Source organism: Bos grunniens, chromosome 17 (genome assembly GCF_055505025.1).
Source record: "Bos grunniens cultivar Pamir isolate PY7600 chromosome 17, Bosgru_T2T1.0, whole genome shotgun sequence".
Lineage (NCBI taxonomy): Eukaryota > Metazoa > Chordata > Mammalia > Artiodactyla > Bovidae > Bos > Bos grunniens.
Window position 1 is genome coordinate 3,448,363 of NC_141181.1, and position 18,236 is coordinate 3,466,598.

Below are 18,236 nucleotides of genomic sequence, written 5' to 3' on the forward strand. Positions count from 1 at the left end.
CAAAGGTTGTTGCTGAACCACGAAAGACACTGGGATTCTTGGCCTCCGGAGGAGAAGACTTCAATCCGGGGCCATAGACGAGGCTTGATCGTTCAGAGCTTTTGTGTGATAAAGTTTTATTAAAGTAAGAAAAGGGATAGGGAGAGCTTCCGACATAGACATCAGAAGCGGGATGGAGAGTGCCCCCTTCGCTAGTGTTAGCAAGGGGGTTATATACTTTTTAAGTAGTTATTACAGTGAATCAAAAGAATGTCTGGAGATTGTAAAGATCTTACTAGACCCGCTCCCATAATTTACATTTTAAGATAACAGGATTAGCCAGAAAGTTTTTTCCAGAAACTGTCCTGAAGCAGGATACATTCTTGTTACATAATCCTTGGTACAGAGTTTAAACTGAGTTGTTTGTTGTGTAATCATCAGTTTGAGGCTTAAAGATAAAAACGTGACTTATGTGACTATGACTAAGACTAAAAAATGTAGAGGAAAAAAGAAAAACTTTTATCCTTTCCTCCTCCTTGAGAATTCCAGACCCCTCTCTCTTTGGGGACCCCCAGACTTCTTATCAATCTGCCTAGGAATTGACTCTCCCAAAGTAATGGACCAGATGCCATGATCTTAGTTTCTTGAATGTTAAGTTTTAAGCTAGCTTTTTAACTCCCCTCTTTTACCCTCATCAATAGGCTCTTTAGTTCCTCTTCACTTTCTGTTGTTGTAGTGGTATTTTTTTTTTTTTTTAATGAAGATAGATGTTGGGTAGATAAATATCCTTGATGTAATCATCTCAGTAAATAATGGTACATGATGGATTATTACTGAATTCTGATTCATTCTTATATTTAAATTACGGTGACTTTTAAAAATGTTCTCTTTTATTCTAGATAATATATAAATTTAACTTTAACAGAAAAAGTTTCTGAATTTTTAGCAGGTTAGAGAACTTATGCAAAAGTAGAGTGAGCATGACTTCCCCAAAGAATATTATGCATTACTTTTCTTCTCTTTCAAAACAGGTTTTCTAACTACTGCTTCTCCTTTGGATTATGAGATAAAAAGTCAGCACATTCTGACCCTTCTGGCACTGGATGGTGGCACACCAACACTTTCTTCATCCCAGACTTTGACAGTTACTGTTCTTGATGTAAATGATGAGGCCCCAGTATTTAAGCAGCACCTGTATGAAGCTTCAGTTAAAGAAAATCAAAATCCAGGAGAGTTTGTCACAAGAGTTGAAGCTGTGGACAGAGATTCAGGTAACTCAAAAATATGGCAACTAAGTAATTCATGTTAAAATTAAATATGGATCAGAAATTTACCAGAAATTTGAAAACAGTTGCTAGTTATCTCAGATTTCTGATATTTCATTAATTACCATACATGTAAAAAATGAATGTATAATGTGTAGTTTTTGTAGCATTTGCTTATATTAAGTTTTATTATTATAGTAGATACATATCTAATTAGCATAAAATTTATTGATTCGATCTTGATAATAAACAAGCATAGACAAAGTATCACATTTTTTTTTCAGATTGTAGTAGCAAAATACATAAGTACAGAAAGTAAATGGCTCCTGATTTCCTCTATGCATAGCATAATAGAAGAGAGAATGCTGTTGTCAGACTGCCTGGGTTGGAGTCCGAGAAGCACCGCTTAAGCTGTGTAGCCTTGCCTCAGCTTTATACTAGTTGTTTCTGCTCCTTGGTTTCCTTATCTGTAAAATGGGGATTACAAGAGAGCCTAATTCACAGTTCTGAGAATGAAAGAGGTATCACCTACAAAGAGCTGAGACCGTGTTTGGCACAATAAATGGTCAACAAATGTTAATTCCCATCATTACTGTAATACTATTAATATTAATATCAACCACTGTGTCCAGACAAATGACTTTGAAGTGAACAGTTACTATGACTGCTGCTGCTGCTAAGTCGCTTCAGTTGTGTCCGATTCTGTGCGACCCCATAGATGGCAGCCCATCAGGCTCCCCCGTCCCTGGGATTCTCCAGGCAAGAACACTGGAGCAGGTTGCCATTTCCTTCTCCAATGCATGAAAGTGAAAAGTGAAAGTGAAGTCGCTCAGTCGTGTCCGATTCTTAGCTACCCCATGGACTGCAGCCTACCAGGCTCCTCCATCCATGGGATTTTCCAGGCAAGCGTTCTGGAGTGGGGTGCCATTGCCTTCTCCATACTATGACTAGGGATTTTCAAATATCTTAGAATTTCTTTTCAATATCACTATGACTTTTGGGGGACATTTAAGTTTCAGTAACTCTAATAATATACTTTTTAAATTTTAAACTAAATACTTATAAAAATTATAATGAAATATTTGCCATTAACAGCATATGCTGAATTTTTAAATCTGAATTAATACAAATAGTTTAATAAGTTGGTCTTTTTAAATTAACATTTGTATATAGCAACTGGCGATTCATAATCAATATAATATTTTGTTCTTCTCTTGAAAGAACTGTAACAGATGTTTCTATGAAAATAATAGTATGAACACCAGCATTTACCTCCTAAATTGTTTATCAGAGGAGTAAAAGATGCATTTTTCTTGAACTTTTAAGTTATTTACCATTTAGATGCTTTGCCCTTTGGGGAAACATCCTCTTTTAAAGAAATGTATTTTTTGTGATGCTACAAAATCTTTGACGGGCCAGCCCAGTTTTCTCTTTTGACCAGAGCGGGGCAGTGTGATCAAAGAGTTTTGCTTGCTGTGCTCACCAAGAGGGCTAGAGTGCCCTAGCAACTGCTCGTCCCAACTCCGCTTTGAACTGAGCACGTTTCTGGCAGTGTGGTTTTTAGATGATGGAAACAATGGAGAATATACATGAGCTTTGTGTTTCCAATGTATCCAGTATGGTGAAGTTCTTTGAGAGCATTTTCTGATGTAAACTGAGTCACGCAGGGCTCTGGGCAGCACAGAAACCACTTCCCAAAGTGCAGACGGATAAAATGCAGTCAGTCACTGGTGTGTGATTTAGAGATCATTTAAAGTGTGTAAAATGCTTCCTCCCCTTGACTTTATTAATCCATTTTTTAGAATTGACCCTATGGAAAATATTGATTTACTTTAATATTTGAAGGAGAAAAGAATTTGTCTCAAAAGTTTTCATATGTCACCTAAAGATGACTACCAAAATATGCCTTCCAATTTTTACTGTCAAGTTGCCAAGTGCTAGTGTAATTTTCTTTTGGAATGAATGGTCTGCAACCTGTTATTTATAATTTAATTGAAAGTTTATTATTTTAGAGATTATGGTTTGCCAGGAAATTTGGATGCAAAATTGCTGGTTTTCTGGCTTTTCATTTGTGGGTGTTTGAGATACAAAATTAGCATTTCCTGAGTTTCATGTACCTTCACAAGTTTTGTGTACAATCTTGGTTTACTAAAATCTCAGTGTTTTTAATGAGGCCAGATCTGTTAAACCAATGGTTATGTCAGTGTATGTGAATTTGGATGTATGCATGTGCTTTTGAACATATCTTTCCTAAATCTTTTTCTTCTTCTTTGCTTGTTGGATTAAGACAATGAAAAAGGATTATGCATAAGAATTAAATGATGTCAGGATTTTAACATATCTGGCATCACATTGGAATTTATTAATGGCTTGTTTAATAGTACGTATTCTTAAAAATACTATAGCTTTACTTAATACTTGAAAGGTTAACATGTGTTTTCTAGCATTCTACAATGTAGTTTTTAAAAGTGTAAGCCTACAATGTTGTTTGGCATTCAAAACCCATAGGAATTTCAGTACTGAATGTTTATGATGTATGACTCACACTGGCTCTAACAGGAGTTTTTTCTTGTATTAAATGGGAAAAACAACTACCACATTTTAACTAAGATATTAAAAGGGCTACAGCATTTGGTGCCACCAACAAGAGCTCCATTGTTAGTGAGAAAAGATCTACCCCCAGGGGTACCTCTCCCCTAGTCCTGGGAGGAAGGGTGCCCCATCAGGAAAGACGACTCAGTCCTGATGATGTATTGGCTCATTCGTGGTACAACAGCACATTGCCATGCTAAAATGTTGAATTCTATAGTGAAATTTTATTCTCTATCCCATAAAAATGCATCTGGATTTATCGTGAACAATCTCTACATCTGGTTTCTTGGAAACTGTCTCGTGCTGGATGAACAACTAGACCCAACAACCTACTCTTGGAGCAAAGTTAGAAACACTGCCATGACGGTATTTCATCTATTTCCCTGAATCTAAGATACCATTAATTGTAAGAAGCATCTAACTCCAGATATATTAAAATTGGGGGAAAATTTTAGAATTAATGAAAGAGTAAACAGAGACAGAAAAAGGACTACTCACCCAGAGACAATCACTATTAAAACTTGGAAATATAATCTTCATTCATTTAATACACGGTGTTGTGATTATATGATTATTTGTCTGTCTGCCTGCCTTTTAAGGTGTGAACTCATAGATTCAAAACATTTTAATATTTCACTTGCTTTTATCCCAGGTCTCTAAGATAATGCAAGCTATGACATAGGAGTGTAGTAACTATTTTTGACTACATGATTTGAGAAACTGCAGCATCTGTGAAATAGGCTGCTTCAAGCTGCCTTCACTCTTCTGAACAAATTCGTTTGTTTATTTCTTCATTCACTCAGCCAGGCACAATCCTTTTTCTGCTTTGGAAATGGTTGAGTTGTGTAGGCATTGTATTGTTGAGGAATTACATGAAAAATTATATTCATAAAGAGTAAATCTGAAATCAACACTCTGCTCGTCAGAATTATTTATTAATTCCTTATGATTTTGAGGATACATTTCTATTCTCTTTTAGCTTAACAACCAGACACTTCAGTAAGTGATTGTGGTGTTCCTCTCTATTCTCAGCTCCTATCACTTGCCCACCTTTACTCTAGGATAGGGTTATGCAAACCTTTCTCTGTAAAGGGCAAAACAGTGATTGTTTTAGGTTGTGCAGGCTATAGGTCTCCATTATTCAATGCTGATATTGGAGCAAGACATCAGCAGTAGGTCATACATAAACAAATAAATGTAGCTGGACTTCCATGGAACTTTACAAAATCAGGCAACAGGCTGGATTTGGCCAGTGGGCTATAGTTTGCCAACTGCTGCTATATATATATCTAATTAAGGTATCTAAGTTACTTCTTTCTGGTCATCAGATCCAATTACGATGTCATCACAGTAGTGGATCAGTGTGATGAAATACTGGATGCTGAGATGATCTTTATCTCTGCTGAGTAGATGATGGCTGATAGTGGAAGACTTTACATAAAGATGTACTGTTGTTCCTGCTGGATGAAAGCAGATCACTTCCGATAGTCCTTATAAATTGGTGTAGAGTGTTGTTCTCATTTCAGTTATTGTATTCTTCAACTCTGTTGGTTGCTCTTTATATTTTCCCTTTGTTTAAAACTTCTTGTAGCTTCTCACTCTGTGCATTCTCTTGTTTCCTGTGTTCTTGGATCATCTTTGTGATCATTATACTGAACTCTTTCTCAGGAGGATTACCTATTTCCATGTCACTTAGTTGTTTTTCTGGAGTTTTATCTTGTTCCTTCACCTAGAACATATTCCTCTGCTTTTTTGTCTGAATTTCTATTTTTATGTATGTGGAATATCAGTTATGTTTATTGAACTTGGAGAAGTGGCCCTCTGTAGAGGATGTCCTATGTCCCAGCAGTACACTCTGTTCTTGTTACTCAAGGGCCAGAGACCAGCTGGTCTTGGGGTAGGTTCTGACCTGCATTTGTGGACTCACTTCTGCAGCCCCCTGGTGAGTGAGGCTGATCTGGAGGCTTGTTCAGGATTCCTAGTGGGAGAAGCAGTGCCTCTCCACTGGTGGGTGGAGCTGGGCCTTGGCCAGGGTGGGCAGGGCTCTGCCAAGGAGTGCGTCTGGAGACAGCTGTGAGCTCAGGAAGTCTTGAGGCAGCCTGTCTGCTGTGTTCCCACCCTGCTGGTTGTCTGGCCTGAGATGTCCTAGTACTGGAGACTGCAGGCTGTTGGGTGGGGCCAGGTCTCAGTCCCAAAATATTGGCCTCCAGGAGAGCTCATGCTGATGACCACTCCTCAGTGTGTGCACCACCAGTGTCCTCGTCCCAGAATAAGTCGCAGCTGCCCCCTCCCCTGCCTCCCCAAGAGACCCTCCAAGACCCACAGGTGGTTATGGCCCAGGTTATGCAGGCACTTTTGTCCTTGGTCCCAGTGTGCGTGAGACCTCGGACATGCCCTCCAAGAGTGGAGTCTCTGTTTTCCCCAGTCCTGTGGAGTTCCTGAACTCAAACCTCGTTGCCCTTTAAAGCCAAATACTCTGGGGGCTCACTCCTCTCTATGCCAGACCCCCAGGCTTGGGAACCTGACATGGGCCCCAGAACTTTCATTCCTGTGGGAGAACTTCTATGGTATAAATTGTTCTCTAGTTTGTGGGTTGCTGATCCCAGGGAGGGGGTATGGGATTTGACTATATTGCAAGTTCATGCCCCTACCATCGCACTGTGGTTTGCTCTTTATGTCTCTGGATGTAGAATATATTTTCTGGTAGGTTCCAGTCTTTTTTATCAATGGTTGGTCAACAATTAGTTGTAATTTAGATAGACTTGTGGGAAGAGGTGAGCTCAACTTGCTTCTACTCTGCTATCTGGTCCAGGAAGTCTGAGAGTGTTGGTTCTCAAAAGGTGACCTCCAGAGCCAGTGGTACCATCATCCTCAACCGACACAGAGGGCTACTACCAAAGGGTGTTTAAAGGATGCTGTGTCCCTCTAACCAAGGCCTTTCCCATGGTCTTTATGAAGGGAGAGTCCTCTGAATTGTTGGTAAATGTAGTCAGAGGAGGGTGGTGGGCATGTCATACATAAATCCATCCTAACGTTCTTCTCAAACTTTCCTTTCCTGTATAGTATGCAGGGGAAAGTCTGGCATCTCAAACTCAACAATGATAGGCCACTTGTAACACAACCAATCAAAAGAAACTGTCAAGGGACATAGCTATACGAGTTAAAACATTCAATTCAGAATAGCTAGTAAGCACACTACATCAATAAATCCAGCATAAACCAAAGTGTTATTTAATCTTTCTGGGTTTCACATTCTTAGAATTGATTTCCACACATTTTGGACAGAGTTATCCTAATATAAGTTAGAAAAATCTTGGTATTCTTTGAAAGCTGAAAGCTGTCTCTGACTGAGTCATATTTGCATGTATGCTGAGATCTGCCTGCAGTATGTTGAAATCTGTGGGTCTTCATATGGATTTTCCCTTCCAAGAAGCTACTCCTTATATATCTGCTGCCCAATTTGGTTCTGATATTCAGAGAGACTGACTTCCTTAGAAGCTTTCAGCTATTTTGACTATGACCTAAACTATGACTTTAAAGCCTCAGCTTATAATTTTCTTTCTGTAAGCTCTCATTGTATTCAGAGATAGCCAGTTCACACCATACTCCTTTTACTATCCCAAGGCCATGGTCAGCACCATTTGGTCCTCTAAGGAATAGGAGTCCTTTAATAGTCAGTTCATCACAATCAAACATGGGTGATAATTTAATTGATTATGATACTATAGTGTGTGTGTGTGTGTGCATGTGCGTGCATGTGTGTGCACACACACTAAGTCACTTCAGTTGTGTCTGACTGTTTGTGACCCTATGGACTATAGCCCATCAGGCTTCTCTGTCCATGGGATTCTCTATGCAAGAATACTGGAGTTGATTGCCATGCCCTCCTCCAGGAGATCTTCCCGACTCAGGGATCACACCCACGTCTCTTATATCTCCTGTACTGGCAGGTGGGTTCTTTACCACTAGCACCACCTGGGAAGCCCCTGTGATACCATTGCAAGTGATAAATTACTCGTGTTTCATTTCCTTTGGGCAGGAACCCAGCACTGCCTTTAAGGCCAAAGGCATAACCAAACCAGTATCAGAATCCCTGATACCTGGGACCCACTCTTGTTCCAAGTACTGTACCAGTCATATGTAATCAGGAAAACCAGCTGTTAAAATACTGGTATGGAAGGCTGAGTAAGTGAAAAAGGAATCCTGAAGTAACCCAGAAAAAAATAACTATAGGAAAGCAGCTACCACCCCTAATTCTGGGAAACAAAAAGAAGATGAGATTATCAGAACCTAGGAAGAGAAAGAGCAGAAGGGCTTTGTAGAGCCTGGTCTGGGAGAGCCAAAAGAGACAGAAAGTTGTGAGCAGCTGTTACACCAGGAAAAATGGCATTGCTGACAGGGAAAGTAAGAGAACCGGAAGAAGTAGTCCCATCTGCTTTCCTCTGACCTTCAGTCTCCCTTGAGGGTCGCTTTATGGCAGATGCTAACAGGGGCTTAGTGGCAAAGGAGGTCCTGCACAGTTGTGGCATCCGGATCCCCAGCCCCAGCATTGCAGGGCAGAGGAGGGAAGAATGGCTTCAGATCCGAGGCACCATAATTTAGTATACCAATAACTAGTACACCTTGTAAAGGATGGAGGGAGGTGCTGGCAGAAGGAACAGCAACATCAAAGACCCCAACAGAAAGACACTTAGCATGTTCAGAGAGCAGAAGGGACATTGGTGGGCCAAGAACAAGCATATGAGAAGAGCTTGGGGAAATAAGCAGAGCCCATATCATATGGGACGTTGTAGCCTGCAGTATGGTGTTTGGTTCCTATTTTGATTGCATTCACTTTATTCCCTCTTACTTGATAAATCTAATTCATCTTTAGGGCCTCAGCTTATACAGAAGGCAACATATACTCAGTTATGTCTTATCATGTGGAATTGTAATTGCCTGCTTATTTATCTGAATCCAGTGCTACACTGTATGTAGCATGAAAGCAGAGAGTATGTCTTCTTGCCAGCAGTTACATCCTTAGCATGTGGTGTGGTACCTTGGCACTTGCTCTCACTATCTCTGTAGGTTTGTTAAATGAGATATAAATGAGCAATTATCTACTTGTGATAAATCTTCCCTGATCCCCTTCCCCAGTGATTTCACATATTCCACCACACTGTCTATAATTCTCCACTATCACTTTACGGCAAATAGATGGAGAAACAGTGGAAACAGCGGCAGACTTTATTTTTTGGGGGGGCTCCAAAATCATTGGAGATGGTGACTGTAGCCATGAAAGTAAAAGACACTTACTCCTTGGAAGAAAAGTTATGACCAACCTAGATAGCATATTAAAAAGCAGAGACATTACTTCCAGTAGTCATGTATGGATGTGAGAGTTGGACTGTAAAGAAAGCTGAGCGCTGAAGAACTGATGCTTTTGAACTGTGGTGTTGGAGAAGACTCTTAGGAGATCCAACTAGTCCATCCTAAAGGAAATCAGTCCTGAATGTTCATTGGTAGGACTGATGTTGAAGCTGAAACCAATACTTTAGCTACCTGGTGTGAAGAGCTGACTCATTGAAAAGACCCTGACGCTGGGAAAGATTGAGGGCAGGAGGAGAAGGGGACAACAGAGGATGAGATGGCTGGATGGTATCACTGACTCAATGGACACGGGTTTGAGTAAACTCCGGGAATTGGTGATAGATAGGGAGGCCTGGTGTGCTGCAGTCCATAGGGTCGCAAAGTGTTGGACACGACTGAGCAACTGAACTGAAATGAGAGGAATTCTGAGGACCAAGATAATTCAATGATAGTTCAAGATAATTTGGTGGTATCTTTCGAGTGCCTGGCACTTGGTAAATGTATGTTGTATAAATAAATGTGTGTTGCATGAGTGAATGAATTAATCAAATAACTGGAGCTCAGTACCTATGTGTCATCTGCATATGGATGGAAACTGAAGCCAGTGAACTGGGAAAGAGGTGGAATGAATTCCTTCCTTCCTCTTTCCCCTTCCCCTTCTCTTCCTTCCTCTCTCTCTTTGTTCTTTCCTTTCCATGTTTTTTTTTTTTAATTAGTCAGCAATATCTGAAGTTACAGAGAAGATAAGTCAGCTAAACATGATCAGTAGATTTTTATAACCAGAAGCTTATTGATGACTGTAGAAAGAATAACTATATATGGCAGTGGTTTCAACCTAGCTGCAGGGAATTTTTAAAAGAAGCTTGGCTATAAAGAGAAGAAAACTTGTTTCTTACAGTTAGCTTCTGTTGCTGCTTAGTTGCTTTGGTCGTGTCTGACTCTGTGTCATCCTATGGACTGCAGCCTTCCAGGCTCCTCTATCCATGGGATTCTCTAGGCAAGAGTACTAGAGTATGTTCCATACCCTCCTCCAGGGGATCTTCCCAACCCAGAGATCAAACCCAGGTCTCCTATATTGTAGGCAGAGTCTTTATCACTGAGCCACCAGGGAAGCCCCTTATAGCTAGAGAAGAGTATAATTTAAGGGGAAAATGTAAAGAGAAAGATTAGAACTGACAGGAAAACTTCAAGAGGGTGTTTGAAGCATTATTTTTGCCATTGAGACAGAAAGCAAGAGGTGGGGTTGAGTACAGATGCAAGAAGCTGAGGGAGCCTTTTTCCCAATGCCTCCATTTCTCTGGGAAATAGGAAGGAAAGTGGTTTGTGAGAGTCAGCCAGCAGGTGGTTGGGTAGAAGACCTGAATAGGAAAGGGGTGACCAAGGAGAACTGGACAGATTGCCAGAGGACAGTGGTATTTCAGTGGCCTCAGTCTATGCTTTTGTGAAGTTTTCTCCAGCCCCAATTATCTGCTGGATAGTCCAGAAGACCAGAGAGATGGTTGACATGATCCTGAACAAGGTTTTGCTGGGATTCTTTTGGAAAAAGTCAGAAGACCTGAGGAAATTTGCAAGGTTTCTAAAGTGTTAATTCATGGGTCTGGACTTGATAGGGAAAGAAATGAATTGAGGAAGGGTATCTATCCGAGACTGGGAGAAAGTAAAAGAGCAAAAGACTATAGGTCTTGAGATCTAAGAGCAGATATATGTATGCGTACACACACACACACACTCATCCTTTACTAGGTGTATTTTAAGTATATCCCTAAATATCTTCAGATTCAGATATCCAGTTTTCTTAGTAAGATTATGGAGTTAGATCAAATAATCTCATTTGACTTTTATTTCTTTGGTTCTCAAATTTGATGATGCTGTGTTTGTTCTGGAGGATTATTCTGTGAGAAGGAAGAAACAAAATGAAGCAGAGAAAAGGCTAATGGAGTTCTGCCAAGAGAATGCAGTGGTCACAGCAAACACCTTCTTCCAACAACACAAGAGAAGACTCTACACATGGACATCACCAGATGGTCAACACCGAAATCAGATTGATTATATTCTTTGCAGCCAAAGATGGAGAAACTCTGTACAGTCAGCAAAAACAAGACTTGGAGCTAACTGTGGCTCAGATCATCAACTCCTTATTGCAAAATTTAGACTTAAGTTGAAGAAAGTACAGAAAACCGCTAGACCATTCAGGTATGAGCTAAATCAAACCCCTTACAATTGTACAGTGGAAGTGACAAATAGATTCAAAGTATCAGATCTGATAAACAGAGTCCCTGAAGAATTTTGGATGGAGGTTAGTAACATTGTACAGGAGGCAGGGATCAACACTATCCCCAAGAGAAATAAATGCAAAAAGGCAAAATGATTGTCTGAGGAGGTCTTACAAATAGCTGAGAATAGAAGAGACGTGAAAGGCAAAGGAGAAACAGAAAGATATAGCCATTTGAATGCAGAGTTCCAAAGAATAGCATGGAGAGATAAGAAAGCTTTCCTCAGTGATCAAGTCAAAGAAATAGAGGAAAACAATACAAAGGGAATGACTAGAGATCTCTTCAAGAAAATTAGAGATACCAAGGGAACATTTCATGCAAACATGGGCACAAAAAAGGACAGAAATGGTATGGACCTAACAGAAGCAGAAGATATTAAGAAGAGGTGGCAAGAATACACAGAAGAACTATACAAAAAAGATCTTCACGACCCAGATAATCACGATGGTGTGATCACTCACCTAGAGCCAGACATCCTGGAATGTGAAGTCAAGTGGGCCTTAAGAAGCATCGCTATGAACAACGACAGTGGAGGTGATGGAGTTCCAGCTGAGCTCTTTCAAATCCTAAAAGATAATGCTGTGAAAGTGTTGCACTCAATACGCCAGAAAATTTGGAAAATTCAGCAGTGGCCACAGGACTGGAAAAGGTCAGTTTTCATTCCAATCCCAAAGAAAGACAATGCCAAAGAATGTTCAAATGACCACACAGTTGCACTCATCTCACACAATAGCAAAGTAATGCTCAAAATTCACCAAGCCAGGCTGCAAGAGTACTTGAACCATGGACTTCCAGATATTCAATCTGGATTTAGAAAAGGCAGAGGAACCAGAGATCAAATTGCCAACATCCATTGGATCATCGTAAAAGCAAGAGAATTCCAGAAAAACATCTACTTCTGCTTTATTGATTACACCAAAGCCTTTGACTATGTGTATCACAGCAAACTGTGGAAAATTCTGAAAGAGATGGGAATACCAGACCACCTGACCTGCCTCCTGAGAAATCTGTATGCAGGTCAGGAAGCAACAATTAGAACCAGACATGGAACAACGGACTGTTTCCAAATTGGGAAAGGAGTATGTCAAGGCTGTCTATTGCCACCCTGTTTATTTAACTTCTACGCAGAGTACAGCATGCAAATTGCCCAGCTGGATGAAGCACCAGCTGGAATGAAGATTGTCGGAATGACACCACCATTATGGCAGAAAGTGAAGAATTAAAAGAGCTTCTTGATGAAAGTGAAAGAGGAGAGTGAAAAAGTTGGCTTAAAACTCAACATTCAAAAATGAAGATCATGGCACCCGGTCCCATCACTTCATGGCAAATGGATGGAAACAGTGAGAGACTTTGTTTTAAGGGCTCCAAAATCACTGCAGATGGTGACTGCAACCATGAAATTAAAAGACGCTTGTTCCTTGGAAGTAAAGCTATAACTAACCTAGACAGCATATTAAAAAGCAGAGACATTACTTTGCTGACAAAGGTCCATCTAGTCAAAGCTATGGTTTTTCCAGTAGTCATATATGGAAGTGAGAGTCGGACTATAAAGAAAGCTGAGCACCGAAGAATCGATCCTTTTGAACTGTGGTGTTGGAGAATACTCTTGAGAATCCCTTGGACTGCGAGAATATCAAACCATTTCATCCTAAAGGAAATCAGTCCTGAATATTCACTGGAAGGACTGATGCTGAAGCTGAAACTCCAATACTTTGGCCACCTGATGTGAAGAACTGACTCATTAGAAGAGACCCTGATGCTGGGAAAGATTGAAGGCAGGAGGAGAAGGGGATGACAGAGGATGAGAGGTTGCATGGCATCACCAACTCAATGGACATGAGTTTGAACAAGCTCCAGGAGTTGGTTATGGACAGGGAAGCCTGGTGTGCTGCAGTCCGTGGGGTTACAAAGAGTTGGACACGATTGAGCGAATGAAATGAACTGAATTAGACTGAGGAAGAAGCAAGGCATTAATTGAATTCTGAAAGAGACACAAGTGCAATATTTTCAATTTATTTCACATTGTTTAAGTTGTAAAGGGTGCATAGTTTGTAGTGTGAAAACATATATGTGCAAACTATAGTTACATAAAGATCTCATTTATTCTTAATAAAATACTAGGAGGATTGAAGGTAAGTAGAGTGTTATGTTAGAAAACAATGTAGAAAAAAAGGAACAATAAAATGTGACAGTTTCTAAGAAGTCAAAGGAGTATTGAATACAATGGTAAAGCACATTAGAGAATAATTAGGCCGATGGGAGGAAGGGAAGCTGTAAAAATTTGTGTTTTGTTTAAACATGTGAGACATTTTCTAGGTTTGACAAGTGTCAGGATTTTAAAATGTATAGTATATAATACAATATGTAATATATAATTTTATATGTAATGTGTAATAAGATCACATTATAAATGAGTAGATTTATTTTTTTTTAAAGGGTCCAAAAATTAAAAGATGCTGTTCTCCATGATATCTTCATAAAGGCAAGGGCTGTACCTCTTTGATTCCCCACCTGTCTCTTTGGCACACAGCACTGTGCTTGGCACTTAATTATGCTCACCAAATATTTGAGGAACAGAGAAAGTAGATGTAACATGATATTGTCCCCATTTTCATAATGTAGGGTGAAACTGGTAAAGGGAATTTTAACAATTTGGAATTTTTAAAAATTCTGTCTGACCAAAGAAAAGGTTATGTTATCACTATGAGACCAAAGTAATCACTTAATTATTACATAATCATTAATGCAATAATATGCTTAATGCCTAATGCTAGGCTGAAATAGTCTGGTGACCTCTGATTATACTCTTTCAAATATTTGGTTCCTACATTATTAGACATTTTTTCTCAAGGTTATTAAAATGCCTGCACGTGATCCCAAATATCCTTTCTCTTTCAACTGGCATAGGAAGAAGTCATGTATATTTATTCTCGTGTAAAATTAGCATATTCCGCTTTTTCCAGAACTCAGTTCTACTAGACCATGGTGGCTGAAAATTTACTTTCTATGACATACAAGGTGGAAATGAGTAATTGAAGTTTTTTTGTTAAGTCCAAAGAACAATATTTCGTCTTTTATTGAAGTGTAAATCGCATATGTTAAGTACTATATCTAATGTAGATTCTCATCAGTTAAGAATTTAGGAACATGGTTGAAATGAACTTTTGTGAAGTGCAAATAACTGCAATATCATGGAATAACGTAGTTCAAGTTACTGGCATGAGAAAGCTTTATACCAAAGATGGGAATGACCTGACACTTTTCCCAGGGGAGAAATGAAACCACAGGAATATGGGAAGAATTATTTTCAGATTGCATAGTAATATGGTACCACATTTCTCACGGAGATAGGAGACTGAATACTAAGTAGGAAACAAGATGGCGGGAAACTCTGTCCATCCGTAACTCCGTGTGCTCAGCTCCCAGCTGGAAGATGAGCAGAGTATTGGAACTGGACACAGCCTCTAACAGAGCATCCATCTACAGAAATCGTCACTTGCCCTGCAAGCTTCCAGTGATGTCATTAAATCACAATTAGTATTAGCAGAAGGAATTAGGAATATGTTGGAGGGTTGCACACTCGTAAGAAAATTTTTATGGAAGGGAGAAATTCTGAAGCATTTACTGTGGTGAAGTCTCATAAGACTTGAAAATCAAGCATTTCAGCCCAGGAGGCTTTTTTTTTTTAACAGCCAAAAGAGTTGGCTTTTGTTTTTTACCTTAATTTGAAGGTTCAATGTCTTGCCTTTTTCATTTATGGTTTAACATATTCATAGGAAAAAATGAAACAGATGAATGCATTCCAAGGGATAATGGTTAAGTTTTTCTCTGTGTTTTCCTTTAGGAATTAATTCCAAGCTTCAGTTTGAAATTATGCCAGGTGCTTCATTCATGTTGTTCCAGATAAATTCGGACACTGGGGAGGTAGTGACGGCCACCACACTTGACAGAGAAGTTCAGGAAGTCCTCACCCTTCGAGGTAAGTGATCCCTCGTCTGTGCTAAACAAAAGTAGGCCGCAGGCAGTTGAGAGGTGAAATTTTACATTTCAGTAGGGCGTCTTTAAATAAAACGTTATTGACCCAGTGCTACCCAGTTAATTTGATCTGAGGCTGTCTGGTAGGGGCAGCATATTTTAGGTGTGAATTAATGGCCACCATCTGTGCCATCTTTTATTTCATGTCAGTACTCGTACGTGATGGGGGAGCCCCTGCTCTGTCCGGGACCACAGTGATTCTCTGCACGGTGAGAGATGAAAATGACCACGCACCAGAGATTGTTGTCCCCAGGGATGACATTGAGGTTCTGGAAAACCAAGAGCCAGGCCTTGTCTACACCTTCTTGGCTTCTGATATGGATGCTGGCAGCAATGGAGCTGTCACGTATCATATAATCGGTAAGAATCATCTTTACTTTAATTCCCCCTGGGGTACCAGCGTGGCTGACACATGTGTCATGGTGAGTATTCTTCATTCAGTACATAGTTCAGTGTCTACAGAACACACACCTGCTAAGAACTAATTGGCGCCCCGGGTCTCCTCTCCTCCTCCTTCCGACAGCTACCCTGACTGATCTACTGCCCTCCAAACTCCTCAAACATCCGCCCTCAACAACTCTTGTTGTTAGTAATCCATTTACATTAAAGGATATACAGATGCGGCAGATAGCTTTTTTTCTATTTTCACTTTTTTCATATGATCCCTTACTTTTATTATTTTGAGCAATCAGACCTAGAGGACATGAGTAGAAAAACAGTTTTCTGAGATCTGCAGACCAATGAAACACTTCATATCTATCACAATACTCCAGAGATAAATAATCAAGGTCTTTAGGAACTTCTGCACTAGAAGATAATTTTGTAATATTTTCCCCTTTGGATCAGAGATATAAGATTCTGGCAGAATCATGGAAGGGTTAGCATGGCAAGTTTTGTGAAGGCCACATCTTATTTACCTGAAAAAGAGTGGAGAATTCATTTTTTTAGCACATGTCAGAGCACACATAGAATGATAATGAGATGGAGCTAGAATAACGCACAAAGAGAAGCTGTTTTATGGTGTAGAAACAGCTGTGAGGCTCACTCTGGAAGCTATCACTGTCTATTTACTAAAATTCCCATAATCAAGCCATGTTTTCTGTGTACCACCCAGTTTACTCCAAAATGAGAATGGTTTTTATTGTCATTTCCCCTGATTAGAAAATGATATATAATTGCAGAATTTATATACAATTTATGAAAAACAACAGTAATAAACAAAAATCTTATATCTTGCAGAGATAAGTAATTTGATATTTTTGAAAATCGCTTTTCAATGAATCTCAGTGAATGCAGACACCAATCTTACACTACTGAATAATTTATATACACTGTTTTGTTATCTCCTTTTAAAAGTAATACACTGTATAAATGTTTCATGTTGTTTAATATACATATATTAGCATTTCTAATATGCATATTATAACATGATTTATCTTACTCATCTCCTTTTGTGCTAATTTAGATATTGAACACTCTATAATAAAAATGCTGTAGTGAACACACTCAATTATTTCCTTATGATAATATATCTAGATTATTTGTCCAAGGACATATCTATCTTAAATGATCACATATATTGTCATACTACTACTACTAAGTCGCTTCAGTCGTGTCCGACTCTGTGCAACCTCATAGACGGCAGCCCACCAGGCTCCCCCGTCCCTGGGATTCTCCAGGCAAGAACACTGGAGTGGATTGCCATTTCCTTCTCCAATGCATGAAAGTGAAGTCGCTCAGTCGTATCCGACTCTTAGCGATCCCATGGACTGCAGCCTACCAGGCTCCTCCATCCATGGGATTTTCCAAGCAAAAGTACTGGAGTGGGGTGCCATTGCCTTCTCCATATATTGTCATACTATCATCCAAAAGGATGATAATCCCTCAAACTACCTTTGAGAAGCCCAATTTTTAAGAATAAGCCCAATTATTATATCTTTCTTTGCTGTAGCACTGGAATAGATACTTTTCCTTCTCTGTAAACTCTACCTGTTTTCTGAAACTTCCCAAATCAATTGTGGTTAAGAACCAGGGCTGGTGTTTTTTAAAGTTTGCAATCTGTTGTGATTGATGCTTTTGTAAAATACAATAAATGTAAATTATTGGGAGAAAAAAGGCATACAAAATGCAAGCCCCAATTTAAAAAAAGATATTACTATATTACAGAGATATAAGATTATTATGTCATATTGCTATAAATTTCTCTAAATGTTTACTCTCAATTTATTGTATTTATTTTGTTGAGGACTGGGTATAAACAATCCCCAGACTGCACCAGTCACCTTTCATTGCATCAAGAACATTCTTTTTGACCACTCACCTTCCTTTCCCATATGGTCAACATTTCCCTCGCTACTGGCTTTTCCAGTTTTTTTAGTCTCTCCTATCCTGAAAAGCATAGATGTCTCCCTTCATCCTCTGTCTCTTTTCCTTCACAATCAAATTTCTTAAAAATCGTTGTCTACACGCTAGTTTCTATGTCTTTATTTCACTTTAATTTCTTAGCTTGCTGCAGTCCACTGAAGTCACTCCGCTGAAACTACCCTTGTTGAAAGCACAAAAGACCTTGTTGTTGCTAAATGCGTTGGATCTTTTTTCAGTTCTTAGTTGCACTGCTTTGTGTCTTTGTGCGCCATGCCCTGGATGCTTGGCCTCACTTTTACTTCAAAAGCCACTACTTTCTCCTGATTCTTCATCTGTCTTTCCAGACAAGCCTTCCCAATGTCCTTTTTATTCTCTGACT

At 39.4% G+C, this 18,236-nt stretch overlaps 1 protein-coding gene across 2 annotated transcripts in view; it reads left to right on the forward strand.

Annotated features, from left to right (window-relative positions):
- Nucleotides 1-18,236, forward strand: part of DCHS2 (dachsous cadherin-related 2) — a 315,935-nt gene that overhangs the window by 207,520 nt on the left and 90,179 nt on the right. For both annotated transcript variants that reach the window (XM_086346222.1, XM_086346221.1), the window contains exons 10-12: nucleotides 1,011-1,250; nucleotides 15,303-15,437; nucleotides 15,644-15,853. In XM_086346222.1, the coding sequence (XP_086202348.1) occupies nucleotides 1,011-1,250; nucleotides 15,303-15,437; nucleotides 15,644-15,853 (585 nt within the window). The remainder of the gene's footprint in view (nucleotides 1-1,010; nucleotides 1,251-15,302; nucleotides 15,438-15,643; nucleotides 15,854-18,236) is intronic.